Source organism: Pseudophryne corroboree, chromosome 9 (assembly GCF_028390025.1).
Source record: "Pseudophryne corroboree isolate aPseCor3 chromosome 9, aPseCor3.hap2, whole genome shotgun sequence".
Classification (NCBI taxonomy): Eukaryota; Metazoa; Chordata; class Amphibia; order Anura; family Myobatrachidae; genus Pseudophryne; species Pseudophryne corroboree.
The window spans coordinates 59,833,741-59,849,527 of NC_086452.1; the positions used below are offsets into that span (position 1 = coordinate 59,833,741).

General features: G+C 46.4%; 2 protein-coding genes across 2 annotated transcripts; both read right to left on the reverse strand.

Moving 5' to 3' along the window:
• Nucleotides 1-2,199: 2,199 nt before the first annotated feature.
• LOC134958729 (B box-binding protein-like) lies at nucleotides 2,200-4,447 on the reverse strand. The gene has a single exon (XM_063941479.1). It carries the CDS (start codon nucleotides 3,373-3,375, stop codon nucleotides 2,200-2,202), a length of 1,176 nt encoding a protein of 391 aa, XP_063797549.1. The 5' UTR covers nucleotides 3,376-4,447.
• Nucleotides 4,448-5,058: 611 nt separating this feature from the next.
• On the reverse strand, nucleotides 5,059-6,974 carry LOC134958730 (uncharacterized). The gene has a single exon (XM_063941480.1). It carries the CDS (start codon nucleotides 6,972-6,974, stop codon nucleotides 5,127-5,129), a length of 1,848 nt encoding a protein of 615 aa, XP_063797550.1. The 3' UTR covers nucleotides 5,059-5,126.
• Nucleotides 6,975-15,787: the final 8,813 nt, after the last annotated feature.

Consider the following 15,787-nt stretch of genomic DNA (forward strand, 5'->3'; position numbering starts at 1 on the left):
ATCTCTCCATTTCGCAGGCTGCGGAGGTAGTTTCTGGGTTTGTTCTTAATGGCAGTGTAATGTACAAACACATCTTTCTTGGTGTCACTCCGATTTATGAAGCCATAGCCATATCACAAACTAAACCAAATTACTTTTCCCATAACTTTTCTTGCACTGACTTCAGGCTCTGGTTCTGTAGCTGGTGTGGCAACAATGTCAATTTGATTCTGGACAACAGGACGAAGGTCCACATCTCTGTATTGTACTTCATCGATGCTCCAGTCTGTCCCTCCTCTGCACTTAGCTTGTTGTTGCATGAAATACCGCAATTGCTGGCACATTTCAGTTATCCCATGGGTCAGTTCAGCGACTTGTACTTCTATAGCACTTAATATATCGGCACTTAGGACCTGAGCCCCCTGTACAGCAACGTCTTCTGGTATGTGCATATCTATGATTTCTTGCTTTGTGATCTCTGGATAGGGAATTTCTTGTCTCTGTAATCTCCCTACCACCTTAATGGCAGTTTCTTTGAAGCACAAAAATTAGCTGTTTGGTAACTGTAACTGAAGTAGGCGTAAATGCACCTTCACAATCTCACTGTGGGACCCCTCTATGAACTGATTAATCAATATTTCATCGATTGGTCGGACTTCTGTTGGATCAATGGCCTGTAGTGCTTGAAGAGCCTTCTGTAGACTGAGTACGAAGTCACGCAGTGTTTCTCCTGTCTGCTGCTTTCTTGCGTAAAAGTTCAATTTAAGCTCAGACAACGTTCTTGTATCAAATATCATAGCTAGTCGGTTCAGGATGAGGCCTACTGTTCTCCTTTGATCCGCTGGCCATGAAATCACCTCTCTCGAGGCCGTACCTTTCAACTGCCCAATTAGAATCTCCACTTGCTGTGGCTCTGATAGTAGGTACAAGCTGAACACAGACTTAATTTTGTTCTTAAAATCTCTCAGACAGTTGCCGTCAGAATCTGGATCATCTCCACTATATGTTGGAAGCCATGGGGCCTCAAAGTAATAGGGCAGGTTAATCCGGTTTATGCTAGCCATAGCTGGACACGTGCTTGATGAATCCCCAACAGCTTGCTGATCAGACAATGTCATGTGTTCGGATCCTGTTCTTAGTGACGCCAAATGTGACACCCGAAAGTAGTATGGGTGCAGGATGGTTGTGGTTCTGCTCAGATTCTCATTGACTGTCTCTAATCTGTAGTCTCACTTACACAGTCTTTACATTTGATACTTTGTAGCTCCTTGCCTGTAACTGCTCCAACTATGCTGTTAAGATGAAGTGGCTGTATAGCGTAAAAATCCTGTAAACTGGGACTTTATCAGTGCTACAGTTGCAGTGTAAGTGATGATACAGGGTGGTGCAAGGTGTTTTATCACAGACCTTTTCTCTGGTACCAGTCACAATGGCCAGTCTCTCTGGCTGCCTCCGAATGGCTGCTGATTTAACCACTGATTTGCTGAGGAGAAGGGTCTTATCCTCAGAGCGCCATTAATTAAGTGTCCATCTCCGGGGCAGGACCGCCTCTGTACTGCCTCAACTCTTAGCAGGTATATGTATCACCACCCAGCTCTCTTGCTGGCCTGCTGCTGCTGCTGCCTCCTGGTCTACTTCCTGGCATGACTACACCTGCTAGGACACGATAGACACCAGGGGTATCACCGGAAACCCCACTGCCAGTTTCAGCACAAACAACCACAGGTCCAGCACCATAGGTCATCGGGAAAACCTTGCAGCGCAGCTCTGCTCCCCTGCACTGAGGACCAACTGCCACTAACTGTCAGTGCAGCCTCTTTTATCTCCTTCTGTCCCATGAGCCTCCACTGCTGCTAGGGACCATGTGATGCTGATACTACCCACTGTCACCAATACAAATTAAGCATGCAGTACAGGACACATTGTACACTATTGCTTTACATAAATACACACAAACTGATGGTACTCTTAGTGGGGTGCCACATACACCTCTGCTAAAATTATGCGTGTCCCCACGCATATTGTACTTCCAACTTTTTCATGAACATATCAATTCAACATCTGTATCATAGCATTTACTTTAAATATATTCTTCAATGACAAAATAGATCACAGTAAGTTACAATTACCAGGAAAGTATAGTCCTTGCTATACTGTAACAGTGGCATAAACATTTCTGTTTGTTACATTTTACTTATGAACTATCTACAAGTAGTATGATTAATTAGAAAATTTATCACCTTTGTTCCTCTTTCCTGACTTGCTCGATGCCTGTTGCAATATTGATGCTACCTCTCTAGAGCTTATCGTGATATATTTGTAGTCTGAGCGATGCCACTCTGGAAAAAGATATGTCACGGCCTCTTTAACTACACTAGGGGATTTAACTACACTAGATTCAGACTTTGATATACTTGAATCTGGGCAACTGTGTTTAGGTGGTCCCAATCCTTCTGCCTTGGCCGCATGAATCACTTCTTCAGCATCTCTTTCCCGTTCAGCAGTACTTAAACTTGTATGATTGGAATAGGCCGTACTGGAATCGAAGTTATCCATTCTAGGTCCACACTGAGCCGGGTCTTCTAGATCATGTTGCATACATCCATTCAATACATTTTGGTTGTCTGTTCTTCCTAATAGTTCACTTTTCACTTGACTATCAGGATATAGTTGTCTGCATTCATATGGTCTCTTTAAATGGTATGGTGGGTAGCTACTCATCTGATTAGACTGTTGTTGACTTGTACTTTCTGTCACACTTTCCATCTCTTCAGACTCCTCTTCATCTTTGCGGGATTGGTAATTTTGCTGATGTTTACGTGGAAAACCTCTGCGATGTGTATAGAGCCAATAACGCTTGTGATCTGCTGCATATCTGCTGCCTTGAACTGGAACACCGCCAGGACCTGTCACATTGGCAGCTTCCACACCTTTTTCCCCCTTTATCACATCGAATTCAACAATCTCTCCATTTCGCAGGCTGCGGAGGTAGTTTCTGGGTTTGTTCTTCTTAATGGCAGTGTAATGTACAAACACATCTTTCTTGGTGTCATCCCGATTTATGAAGCCATAGCCATATCGCAAACTAAACCAAATTACTTTTCCCATAACTTTTCTTGCACTGACTTCAGGCTCTGGGTCTGTAGCTGGTGTGGCAACAATGTCAATTTGATTCTGGACAACAGGACGAAGGTCCACATCTCTGTATTGTACTTCATCGATGCTCCATTCTGTCCCTCCTCTGCACTTAGCTTGTTGTTGCATGAAATACCGCAATTGCTGGCACATTTCAGTTATCCCATGGGTCAGTTCAGCGACTTGTACTTCTATAGCACTTAATATATCGGTACTTAGGACCTGAGCCCCCTGTACAGCAACGTCTTCTGGTATGTGCATATCTATGATTTCCTGCTTTGTGATCTCTGGATAGGGAATTTCTTGTCTCTGTAATCTCCCTACCACCTTAATGGCAGTTTCTTTGAAGCACAAAAATTAGCTGTTTGGTAACTGTAACTGAAGTAGGCGTAAATGCACCTTCACAATCTCACTGTGGGACCCCTCTATGAACTGATTAATCAATATTTCATCGGTTGGTCGGACTTCTGTTGGATCAATGGCCTGTAGTGCTTGAAGAGCCTTCTGTAGACTGAGTGCGAAGTCACGCAGTGTTTCTCCTGGCTGCTGCTTTCTTGCGTAAATGTTCAATTTAAGCTCAGACAACGTTCTTGTATCAAATATCATAGCTAGTCGGTTCAGGATGAGGCCTACTGTTCTCCTTTGATCCGCTGGCCATGAAATCACCTCTCTCGAGGCCGTATCTTTCAACTGCCCAATTAGAATCTCCACTTGCTGTGGCTCTGATAGTAGGTACAAGCTGAACACAGACTTAATTTTGTTCTTAAAATCTCTCAGACAGTTGCCGTCAGAATCTAGATCATCTCCACTATATGTTGGAAGCCATGGGGCCTCAAAGTAATAGGGCAGGTTAATCCGGTTTATGCTAGCCATAGCTGGACACGTGCTTGATGAATCCCCAACAGCTTGCTGATCAGACAACGTCATGTGTTCAGATCCTGTTCTTAGTGACGCCAAATGTGACACCCGAAAGTAGTATGGGTGCAGGATGGTTGTGGTTCTGCTCAGATTCTCATTGACTGTCTCTAATCTGTAGTCTCACTTACACAGTCTTTACATTTGATACTTTGTAGCTCCTTGCCTGTAACTGCTCCAACTATGCTGTTAAGATGTAGTGGCTGTATAGCGTAAAAATCCTGTAAACTGGGACTTTATCAGTGCTACAGTTGCAGTGTAAGTGATGATACAGGGTGGTGCAAGGTGTTTTATCACAGACCTTTTCTCTGGTACCAGTCACAATGGCCAGTCTCTCTGGCTGCCTCCGAATGGCTGCTGATTTAACCACTGATTTGCTGAGGAGAAGGGTCTTATCCTCAGAGCGCCATTAATTAAGTGTCCATCTGCGGGGCAGGACCGCCTCTGTACTGCCTCAACTCTTAGCAGGTATATGTATCACCACCCAGCTCTCTTGCTGGCCTGCTGCTGCTGCCTCCTGGTCTACTTCCTGGCATGACTACACCTGCTAGGACACGATAGACACCATGGGTATCACCGGAAACCCCACTGCCAGTTTCAGCACAAACAACCACAGGTCCAGCACCATAGGTCACCGGGGAAAGCTTGCAGCGCAGCTCTGCTCCCCTGCACTGAGGACCAACTGCCACTAACTGTCAGTGCAGCCTCTATTATCTCCTTCTGTCCCATGAGCCTCCACTGCTGCTAGGGACCATGTGATGCTGATACTACCCACTGTCACCAATACAAATTAAGCATGCAGTACAGGACACATTGTACACTATCGCTTTACATAAATACACACAAACTGATGGTACTCTTAGTGGGGTGCCACATACACCTCTGCTAAAATTATGCGTGTCCCCACGCATATTATACTTCCAACTTTTTCATGAACATATCAATTCAACATCTGTATCATAGCATTTACTTTAAATATATTCTTCAATGACAAAATAGATCACAGTTAGTTACAATTACCAGGAAAGTCTAGTAACAGTGGCATAAACATTTCTGTTTGTTACATTTTTCTTATGAACTATCTACAAGTAGTATGATTAATTAGAAAATGTATCACCTTTGTTCCTCTTTCCTGACTTGCTCGATGCCTGTTGCAATATTGATGCTACCTCTCTAGAGCTTATCGTGGTATATTTGTAGTCTGAGCGATGCCACTCTGGAAAAAGATATGTCACGGCCTCTTTAACTACACTAGGGGATTTAACTACACTAGATTCAGACTTTGATATACTTGAATCTGGGCAACTGTGTTTAGGGGGTCCCAATCCTTCTGCCTTGGCCGCATGAATCACTTCTTCAGCATCTCTTTCCCGTTCAGCAGCACTTAAACTTGTATGATTGGAATAGGCCGTACTGGAATCGAAGTTATCCATTCTAGGTCCACACTGAGCCGGGTCTTCTAGATCATGTTGCATACATCCATTCAATACTGCCACATTTTGGTTGTCTGTTCTTCCTAATAGTTCACTTTTCACTTGACTATCAGGATATAGTTGTCTGCATTCATATGGTCTCTTTAAATGGTATGGTGGGTAGCTACTCATTTGATTAGACTGTTGTTGACTTGTACTTTCTGTCACACTTTCCATCTCTTCAGACTCCTCTTCATCTTTGCGGGATTGGTAATTTTGCTGATGTTTACGTGGAAAACCTCTGCGATGTGTATAGAGCCAATAACGCTTGTGATCTGCTGCATATCTGCTGCCTTGAACTGGAACACCGCCAGGACCTGTCACATTGGCAGCTTCCACACCTTTTTCCCCCTTTATCACATCGAATTCAACAATCTCTCCATTTCGCAGGCTGCGGAGGTAGTTTCTGGGTTTGTTCTTCTTAATGGCAGTGTAATGTACAAACACATCTTTCTTGGTGTCATCCCGATTTATGAAGCCATAGCCATATCGCAAACTAAACCAAATTACTTTTCCCATAACTTTTCTTGCACTGACTTCAGGCTCTGGGTCTGTAGCTGGTGTGGCAACAATGTCAATTTGATTCTGGACAACAGGACGAAGGTCCACATCTCTGTATTGTACTTCATCGATGCTCCAGTCTGTCCCTCCTCTGCACTTAGCTTGTTGTTGCATGAAATACCGCAATTGCTGGTACATTTCAGTTATCCCATGGGTCAGTTCAGCGATTTGTACTTCTATAGCACTTAATATATCGGTACTTAGGACCTGAGCCCCCTGTACAGCAACGTCTTCTGGTATGTGCATATCTATGATTTCCTGCTTTGTGATCTCTGGATAGGGAATTTCTTGTCTCTGTAATCTCCCTACCACCTTAATGGCAGTTTCTTTAAAGCACAAAAATGAGCTGTTTGGTAACTGTAACTGAAGTAGGCGTAAATGCACCTTCACAATCTCACTGTGGGACCCCTCTATGAACTGATTAATCAATATTTCATCGGTTGGTCGGACTTCTGTTGGATCAATGGCCTGTAGTGCTTGAAGAGCCTTCTGTAGACTGAGTGCGAAGTCACGCAGTGTTTCTCCTGGCTGCTGCTTTCTTGCGTAAAAGTTCAATTTAAGCTCAGACAACGTTCTTGTATCAAATATCATAGCTAGTCGGTTCAGGATGAGGCCTACTGTTCTCCTTTGATCCGCTGGCCATGAAATCACCTCTCTCGAGGCCGTACCTTTCAACTGCCCGATTAGAATCTCCACTTGCTGTGGCTCTGATAGTAGGTACAAGCTGAACACAGACTTAATTTTGTTTTTAAAATCTCTCAGACAGTTGCCGTCAGAATCTGGATCATCTCCACTATATGTTGGAAGCCATGGGGCCTCAAAGTAATAGGGCAGGTTAATCCGGTTTATGCTAGCCATAGCTGGACACGTGCTTGATGAATCCCCAACAGCTTGCTGATCAGACAACGTCATGTGTTCAGATCCTGTTCTTAGTGACGCCAAATGTGACACCCGAAAGTAGTATGGGTGCAGGATGGTTGTGGTTCTGCTCAGATTCTCATTGACTGTCTCTAATCTGTAGTCTCACTTACACAGTCTTTACATTTGATACTTTGTAGCTCCTTGCCTGTAACTGCTCCAACTATGCTGTTAAGATGTAGTGGCTGTATAGCGTAAAAATCCTGTAAACTGGGACTTTATCAGTGCTACAGTTGCAGTGTAAGTGATGATACAGGGTGGTGCAAGGTGTTTTATCACAGACCTTTTCTCTGGTACCAGTCACAATGGCCAGTCTCTCTGGTTGCCTCCGAATGGCTGCTGATTTAACCACTGATTTGCTGAGGAGAAGGGTCTTATCCTCAGAGCGCCATTAATTAAGTGTCCATCTCCGGGGCAGGACCGCCTCTGTACTGCCTCAACTCATAGCAGGTATATGTATCACCACAAAGCTCTCTTGCTGGCCTGCTGCTGCTGCCTCCTGGTCTACTTCCTGGCATGACTACACCTGCTAGGACACGATAGACACCAGGGGTATCACCGGAAACCCCACTGCCAGTTTCAGCACAAACAACTACAGGTCCAGCACCATAGGTCACCGGGGAAACCTTGCAGCGCAGCTCTGCTCCCCTGCACTGAGGACCAACTGCCACTAACTGTCAGTGCAGCCTCTTTTATCTCCTTCTGTCCCATGAGCCTCCACTGCTGCTAGGGACCATGTGATGCTGATACTACCCACTGTCACCAATACAAATTAAGCATGCAGTACAGGACACATTGTACACTATTGCTTTACATAAATACACACAAACTGATGGTACTCTTAGTGGGGTGCCACACATACACTGAAACTGGAGAGAGGCAAGTTCAGGGGAAATGTAAAGAAAAATTACTTCACAGAAAGGGTAGTGGATAAGTGGAATAGCCTCCCATCAGAGGTGGTAGAGGCTAAGACTGTAGAGCAATTTAAACATGCTTGGGATAGGCATATGAATATCCTTACAAAGAATTAAGGTTAAAAAATGGCTGAGATTACCTAAAGGATAAAAAAAGGGGCAGACTAGATGGGCCAAGTGGTTCTTATCTGCCGTCAAATTCTATGTTTCTATGTAGTGCAGCGGCGTGACGTCATAGGTCATGCCATGGCTCCATGCTACGCCTCTGCCCTCAACTGTCCCGCATTCAGCAACTGTGGCCTCCTCTATCTGTGTGGCAGCATGGGGTTGGGGGAAGTTAGCGATCACACCCTCTCCTGATCTGCTCCTGTCTGGGGTACACAACGGTGCCCTCCTGTAGAGCGTGCCGTAAATTTTATTTAAAATTATATTTTTTTGAAAGAAGGCGTGGTCACCCCCCCCCCCCCCCCCATCCCCCTTCCTTACATGCTCCACCCCATTACCTGGGCCCGGCCATGCGGTCTACGACTATGACATTGTGGTCTGTGTCCTCTGCAGAGATGGGTAACAAGATACTAGTCACAGTGACAGTGCAAGTTGCCTCTGTAGTATCCCAGATCTCTGCACCTTCCCTGTAGTCTTTGTCCCCTGCAGAGATGGGTAACGAGATACTGTAAACTCATTAGCAGATCTCACCTTGGTGTCTCGGCCTCATTAATGCTATGTGAGCCTAACAGTATCTGACAAGTTTATTCCTGGGGAGGACACAAATAACATAATTAACCATCAACTACAGAGAAACTAGGGGTCCCGTGGCTTTTGGAAATAGTTACTTACCCGTCCTTTTATAAGATTTGTCAATGTATCCACAGTTTCTCATTTGTGTCTCTGTAATCATGGTCTCCTGAAAATCAAAGGACTGGTATATAAATATTTTATTAACTGTGACAAATCTTGGCTTACAGCAAAAAAGTAAAAATTAAAAAATAAAAATAAAAAAGTTTTAGATGAGGCCATGTTGTAAGATTTAACATCAAGGATCAGCAAGACATTATATGGGTCATTTGGGGGTACCAGGGTGCAAATGGGTCCCTCCGGGAATAGGTGCCGATTTATGTTTTTGCTGGTGGGTGCTCGGTGGGAGCAGGAATGAATGGGCGGCCGCACCAATAACTAATGCCCATTACACATTATGCAACACACCATAATGCCCATTACACATTATACAACACACCGTAATGTCCATTACACATTATGCAACACACCGCAATGCCCATTACACATTATGACACACACCGTAATGACCATTACACATTATGCCACACACCGAAATGCCCATTACACATTATGCCACACACCGTAATGACCATTACACATTATGCCACACACGGTAATGCGGGGAGGCATGGTGACATACACTCACACAGTGGGTCCTGGGGGAGGGGGGGCATGGTGACACACACACACACACACACACACACACACACACACACACACACACACACACACACACACACACACAGTGGGTCCTGGGGGAGGGGGGGCATGGTGTCATACACACACACACACACATACAGTGGGTCCTGGGGGAGGGGGGGCATGGTGACACACACACACACATACAGTGTGTCCTGGGGGAGGGGGGGCATGGTGACACACACATACAGTGAGTCTCCATCAGCACTCACATATCCACAACACGTGCATACACTGACTGATCACCACTAAGGTATCAGTGCAGCACTTTGGGTGATAAGCTGCATCATTCTCCTGCCCCGCAGCTGCCTGGCAGGCAGCCATACAGCTGGCGTTATAGTTTTATTAAATTAGATTTAGTACATTTAACCTTGTTGTAAGAGGCGGGCTCCCTGATGATAACTGTACTTCCTGGCCACTGCTGCTAGCCCCCGCAGTGGATTGAGACACACTGGGGGCTGTGGAAGCACTTCTGTACATAGCTGTGTAAAAAAATACCTTGAAATGCCCGCCACCTGGGAGTCAGGCACTAGAGGTCAAATGTGACCTCTAGCGTCTGTCTCCTCCTACGCAGCGGCCATTTTTTGTGGGGTTTAGTACACTGCACTGTATGGAACCGCTTCCACAGCCCCCAAGTGCGTCTCACTGCAGGGGCTGCGGCAGCTAGCGGCTGGTTCCGTGGGTGCTCAGGCCTGGGAAAACCCACGGAATCGGCGCCTATGCCTCCGGGGCTATCATAATAATAATAATAATTTTATTTATATAGCACTTTTCTCCAGTAGGACTCACATTGGCTTTACAAGCATCAAAAACATAGCACAGAGGTATTAGTGTAAAAGCATGAAGAATGGAAACTGAACAATAGTAGCCAGAACAGACACAATGAGCTTAATGGGGGGTTGGTGCAACCATTTTGGTTAATAAATTCCACAGGTTACATAACCCACCCATGAAAGGTACCAGGTGAGTCATCCATTTTGGGCACGCTACAGAGGTTGTCAGAAATGAGGTAGGTGTGTCTCAGAAGGGAATTCATTTCTGATTCCATCGGTCCCATGAGCTAGGTGCCGTCGCATCCAGGGATGCCGCGGGGCAATTGGAGATGTGCCACGAGTTGGGGGTCTGGTCAAGGACCAAATCAAATTATTTCCGGTCATTGTGATGGCAAAACCAGTGCTGGTGGCTGCCAATCATAAAATATGTGGACAAGCAGAAGAGCAACCCCGTCTGACCCACATAACTGACCCTGAGGAAGACAATTTACTTTTGATTTACAATTTCAGATTATTTTTTTAAAGAATTTATCAATAAGAATCATTCCGCCTAAGGGCGCCGTGACAAAAAATAAGAATTTACTTACCGATAATTCTATTTCTCATAGTCCGTAGTGGATGCTGGGGACTCCGTCAGGACCATGGGGAATAGCGGCTCCGCAGGAGACAGGGCACAAAAAGTAAGCTTTTAGGATCACATGGTGTGTACTGGCTCCTCCCCCTATGACCCTCCTCCAAGCCTCAGTTAGGTACTGTGCCCGGACGAGCGTACACAATAAGGAAGGATCTTGAATCCCGGGTAAGACTCATACCAGCCACACCAATCACACCGTACAACTTGTGATTTGAACCCAGTTAACAGTATGATAACAACGAAGAAGCCTCTGAAAAGATGGCTCACAACAATAATAACCCGATTTTTGTAACAATAACTATGTACAAGTAATGCAGACAATCCGCACTTGGGATGGGCACCCAGCATCCACTACGGACTATGAGAAATAGAATTATCGGTAAGTAAATTCTTATTTTCTCTAACGTCCTAGTGGATGCTGGGACTCCGTCAGGACCATGGGGATTATACCAAAGCTCCCAAACGGGCGGGAGAGTGCGGATGACTCTGCAGCACCGAATGAGAGAACTCCAGGTCCTCCTTAGCCAGAGTATCAAATTTGTAAAATTTTACAAACGTGTTCTCCCCTGACCACGTAGCTGCTCGGCAAAGTTGTAATGCCGAGACCCCTCGGGCAGCCGCCCAAGATGAGCCCACCTTCCTTGTGGAGTGGGCATTTACAGATTTAGGCTGTGGCAGGCCTGCCACAGAATGTGCAAGTTGGATTGTGCTACAGATCCAACGAGCAATCGTCTGCTTAGACGCAGGAGCACCCATCTTGTTGGGTGCATACAGGATAAACAGCGAGTCAGATTTTCTGACTCCAGCCGTCCTTGAAATATATATTTTCAATGCTCTGACAAAGTCCAGCAACTTGGAGTCCTCCAAGTCGCTAGTAGCCGCAGGCACCACAATAGGCTGGTTCAAGTGAAAAGCCGAAACCACCTTAGGCAGAAACTGAGGACGCGTCCGCAGTTCTGCCCTGTCCGAATGGAAAATCAGATATGGGCTTTTGTACGATAAAGCCGCCAACTCTGATACTCTCCTGGCTGAAGCCAGGGCCAGTAGCATGGTTACTTTCCATGTAAGATACTTCAAATCTACCGATTTGAGCGGCTCAAACCAATGGGATTTGAGAAAATCCAAAACTACGTTGAGATCCCACGGTGCCACTGGAGGCACAATCGGGGGCTGTATATGTAGTACACCTTTGACAAAGGTTTGTACTTCATGCACTGAAGCCAATTCTTTCTGGAAGAAAATCGATAAGGCCGAAATTTGAACCTTAATAGACCCCAATTTGAGGCCCATAGACAATCCTGCCTGCAGGAAATGTAGGAATCGACCCAATTGAAATTCCTCCGTTGGGGCCTTCTTGGCCTCACACCACGCAACATATTTTCTCCAAATGCGGTGATAATGTTGTGCGGTCACTTCCTTCCTGGCTTTAATCAAGGTAGGAATAAATTCCTCTGGAATGCCCTTTTCTTTTAGAATCCGGCGTTCAACCGCCATGCCGTCAAACGCAGTCGCGGTAAGTCTTGGAACATACAAGGTCCCTGCTGAAGCAGATCCCTTCTTAACGGTAGAGGCCACGGCTCTTCCGTGAGCATCTCTTGAAGTTCCGGGTACCAAGTCCTTCTCGGCCAATCCGGAGCCACGAGTATTGTTCTTACTCCCCGTAGCCGTATAATTCTCAGTACCTTTGGTATGAGAGGCAGAGGAGGAAACACATACACGGACTGGTACACCCACGGTGTTACCAGAGCGTCCACAGCTATTGCCTGAGGGTCTCTTGACCTGGCGCAATATCTGTCCAGTTTCTTGTTGAGGCGGGACGCCATCATGTCCACCTTTGGTTTTTCCCAACGGTTCACAATCATGTGGAAGACTTCTGGATGAAGTCCCCACTCTCCCGGGTGGAGGTCGTGTCTGCTGAGGAAGTCTGCTTCCCAGTTGTCCACTCCCGGAATGAACACTGCTGACAGTGCTATGACATGATTTTCCGCCCAGCGAAGAATCCTTGCAGCTTCTGTCATTGCTCTTCTGCTTCTCGTGCCGCCCTGTCTGTTTACGTGGGCGACTGCCGTGATGTTGTCCGACTGGATCAACACCGGCTGACCCTGAAGCAGCGGTTTTGCCAGGCTTAGAGCATTGTAAATCGCTCTTAGCTCCAGTATATTTATGTGAAGAGACGTCTCCAGGTTTGACCACACGCCCTGGAAGTTTCTTCCCTGTGTGACTGCTCCCCAGCCTCGTAGGCTGGCATCCGTAGTCACCAGGACCCAGTCCTGTATGCCGAATCTGCGGCCCTCTAACAGATGGGCACTCTGCAACCACCACAGAAGAGACACCCTTGTTCTTGGTGACAGTGTTATCCGCTGATGCATGTGCAGATGCGATCCGGACCATTTGTCCAGCAGATCCCACTGAAATATTCGTGCGTGGAATCTGCCGAATGGAATTGCTTCGTAAGAAGCCACCATCTTTCCCAGGACTCTTGTGCATTGATGTACTGACACATTTCCTGGTTTTAGGAGGTTCCTGACAAGTTCGGATAACTCCCTTGCTTTCTCCTCCGGGAGAAACACCTTTTTCTGAACAGTGTCCAGAATCATTCCCAGGAACAGCAGACGTGTCGTCGGGGTCAATTGAGATTTTGGAAGATTCAGAATCCACCCGTGTTGTTGAAGCACTACTTGGGTTAGTGCTACTCCGACTTCCAGCTGTTCTCTGGACCTTGCCCTTATCAGGAGATCGTCCAAGTAAGGGATAATTAATACGCCTTTTCTTCGTAGAAGAACCATCATTTCGGCCATTACCTTGGTAAAGACCCGAGGTGCCGTGGACAAACCAAACGGCAGCGTTTGAAACTGATAATGACAGTTTTGTATCACGAACCTGAGATACCCTTGGTGTGAAGGGTAAATTGGGACATGCAGATAAGCATCTTTTATGTCCAGGGACACCATGAAGTCCCCTTCTTCCAGATTCGCTATCACTGCTCTGAGTGACTCCATCTTGAACTTGAATTTCTGTATGTACAGGTTCAAGGATTTCAGATTTAGAATAGGTCTTACCGAACCGTCCGGCTTCGGTACCACAAATAGTGTGGAATAATACCCCTTTCCCTGTTGTAGGAGGGGTACCTTGACTATCACCTGCTGAGAATACAGCTTGTGAATGGCTTCCAATACCGTCGCCCTTTCTGAGGGAGACGTTGGTAAAGCAGACTTTAGGAACCGGCGAGGGGGAGACTTTTCGAATTCCAACTTGTAACCCTGAGATACTACCTGCAGGATCCAAGGGTCCACCTGTGAGCGCGCCCACTGTGTGCTGAAAATCTTTAGTCGACCCCCCACCGCCCCTGAGTCCGCTTGCACAGCCCCAGCGTCATGCTGAGGGCTTTGTAGAAGCCGGGGAGGGCTTCTGTTCGTGGGAAGTAGTTGCTTGCTGCACCCTCTTACCCCTTCCTTTGCCTCTGGGCAAATATGACTGTCCTTTTGCCCGCTTGTTCTTATAGGAACGAAAGGACTGCGGCTGAAAAAACGGTGTCTTTTTCTGTTGGGAGGTGACCTGAGGTAAAAAAGTGGATTTTCCGGCTGTTGCCGTGGCCACCAGATCCGATAGACCGACCCCAAATAATTCCTCTCCTTTATACGGCAATACTTCCATATGCCGTTTGGAATCCGCATCACCTGACCACTGTCGCGTCCATAAACTTCTTCTGGCAGATATGGACATCGCACTTACTCTCGATGCCAGAGTGCAAATAACCCTCTGAGCATCTCGCATATAAAGAAAAGCATCCTTTAATTGCTCTATAGTCAATAAAATACTGTCCCTATCCAGGGTATCAATATTTTCAGTCAGGGAATCCGACCACACCACCCCAGCACTGCACATCCAGGCTGAGGCTATTGCTGGTCGCAGTATAACACCAGTATGTGTGTATATACTCTTCAGGGTAGTTTCCAGCCTCCTATCAGCTGGATCCTTGAGGGCGGCCGTATCAGGAGACGGTAACGCCACTTGTTTTGATAAGCGTGTGAGCGCCTTATCCACCCTAGGGGGTGTTTCCCAGCGCGCCCTAACCTCTGGTGGGAAAGGGTATAATGCCAATAACTTCTTTGAAATTAGCAGTTTTCTATCGGGGTTAACCCACGCTTCATCACACACGTCATTCAATTCCTCTGATTCTGGAAAAGCTACAGGTAGTTTTTTCACACCCCACATAATACCCCCCTTTGAGGTACCTGCAGTATCAGAGATATGCAAAGCCTCCTTCATTGCCGTGATCATATAACGTGTGGCCCTATTGGAAAATACGTTTCTTTCTTCACCGTCGACACTAGATTCATCTGTGTCGGTACCTGTGTCGACTGACTGAGGTAAGGGACGTTTTACAGCCCCTGACGGTGCCTGAGACGCCTGGACAGGTACTAACTGGTTTTCCGGCCGTCTCATGTCGTCAACTGACTTTTGCAGCGTGCTAACATTATCACGTAATTCCATAATTAAAGCCATCCATTCCGGTGTCGACTCCCTAGGGGGTGACATCACCATTACCGGCAATTGCTCCGCCTCCACACCAACATCGTCCTCATACATGTCGACACACACGTACCGACACACAGCAGACACACAGGGAATGCTCTTATCGAAGACAGGACCCCACTAGCCCTTTGGGGAGACAGAGGGAGAGTTTGCCAGCACACACCAAAGCGCTATAAAAATGTATATAAACAACCCTAAAAGGTGTTGTTTCTGTTATATGCGCTTAATATATAAAAATATCGCCAAAATATGCCCCCCTTCTCTGTTTTACCCTGTTTCTGTAGTGCAGTGCAGGGGAGAGTCCTGGGAGCCTTCCTCACAGCGGAGCTGAGCAGGAAAATGGCGCTGTGTGCTGAGGAGAATAGGCCCCGCCCCCTAAAACGGCGGGCTCTTCTCCCGGAGTTTGCGATATATGGCAGGGGTTAAATACATCCATATAGCCTCAAGGGCTATATGTGATGTATTTTAGCCATA

Excerpts from the sequence above, each read along its gene's own strand:
- LOC134958729 (XM_063941479.1), bottom strand. The coding sequence starts at position 3,375 with ATGCACATACCAGAAGACGTTGCTGTACAGGGGGCTCAGGTCCTAAGT.
- LOC134958730 (XM_063941480.1), bottom strand. The coding sequence starts at position 6,974 with ATGACGTTGTCTGATCAGCAAGCTGTTGGGGATTCATCAAGCACGTGT.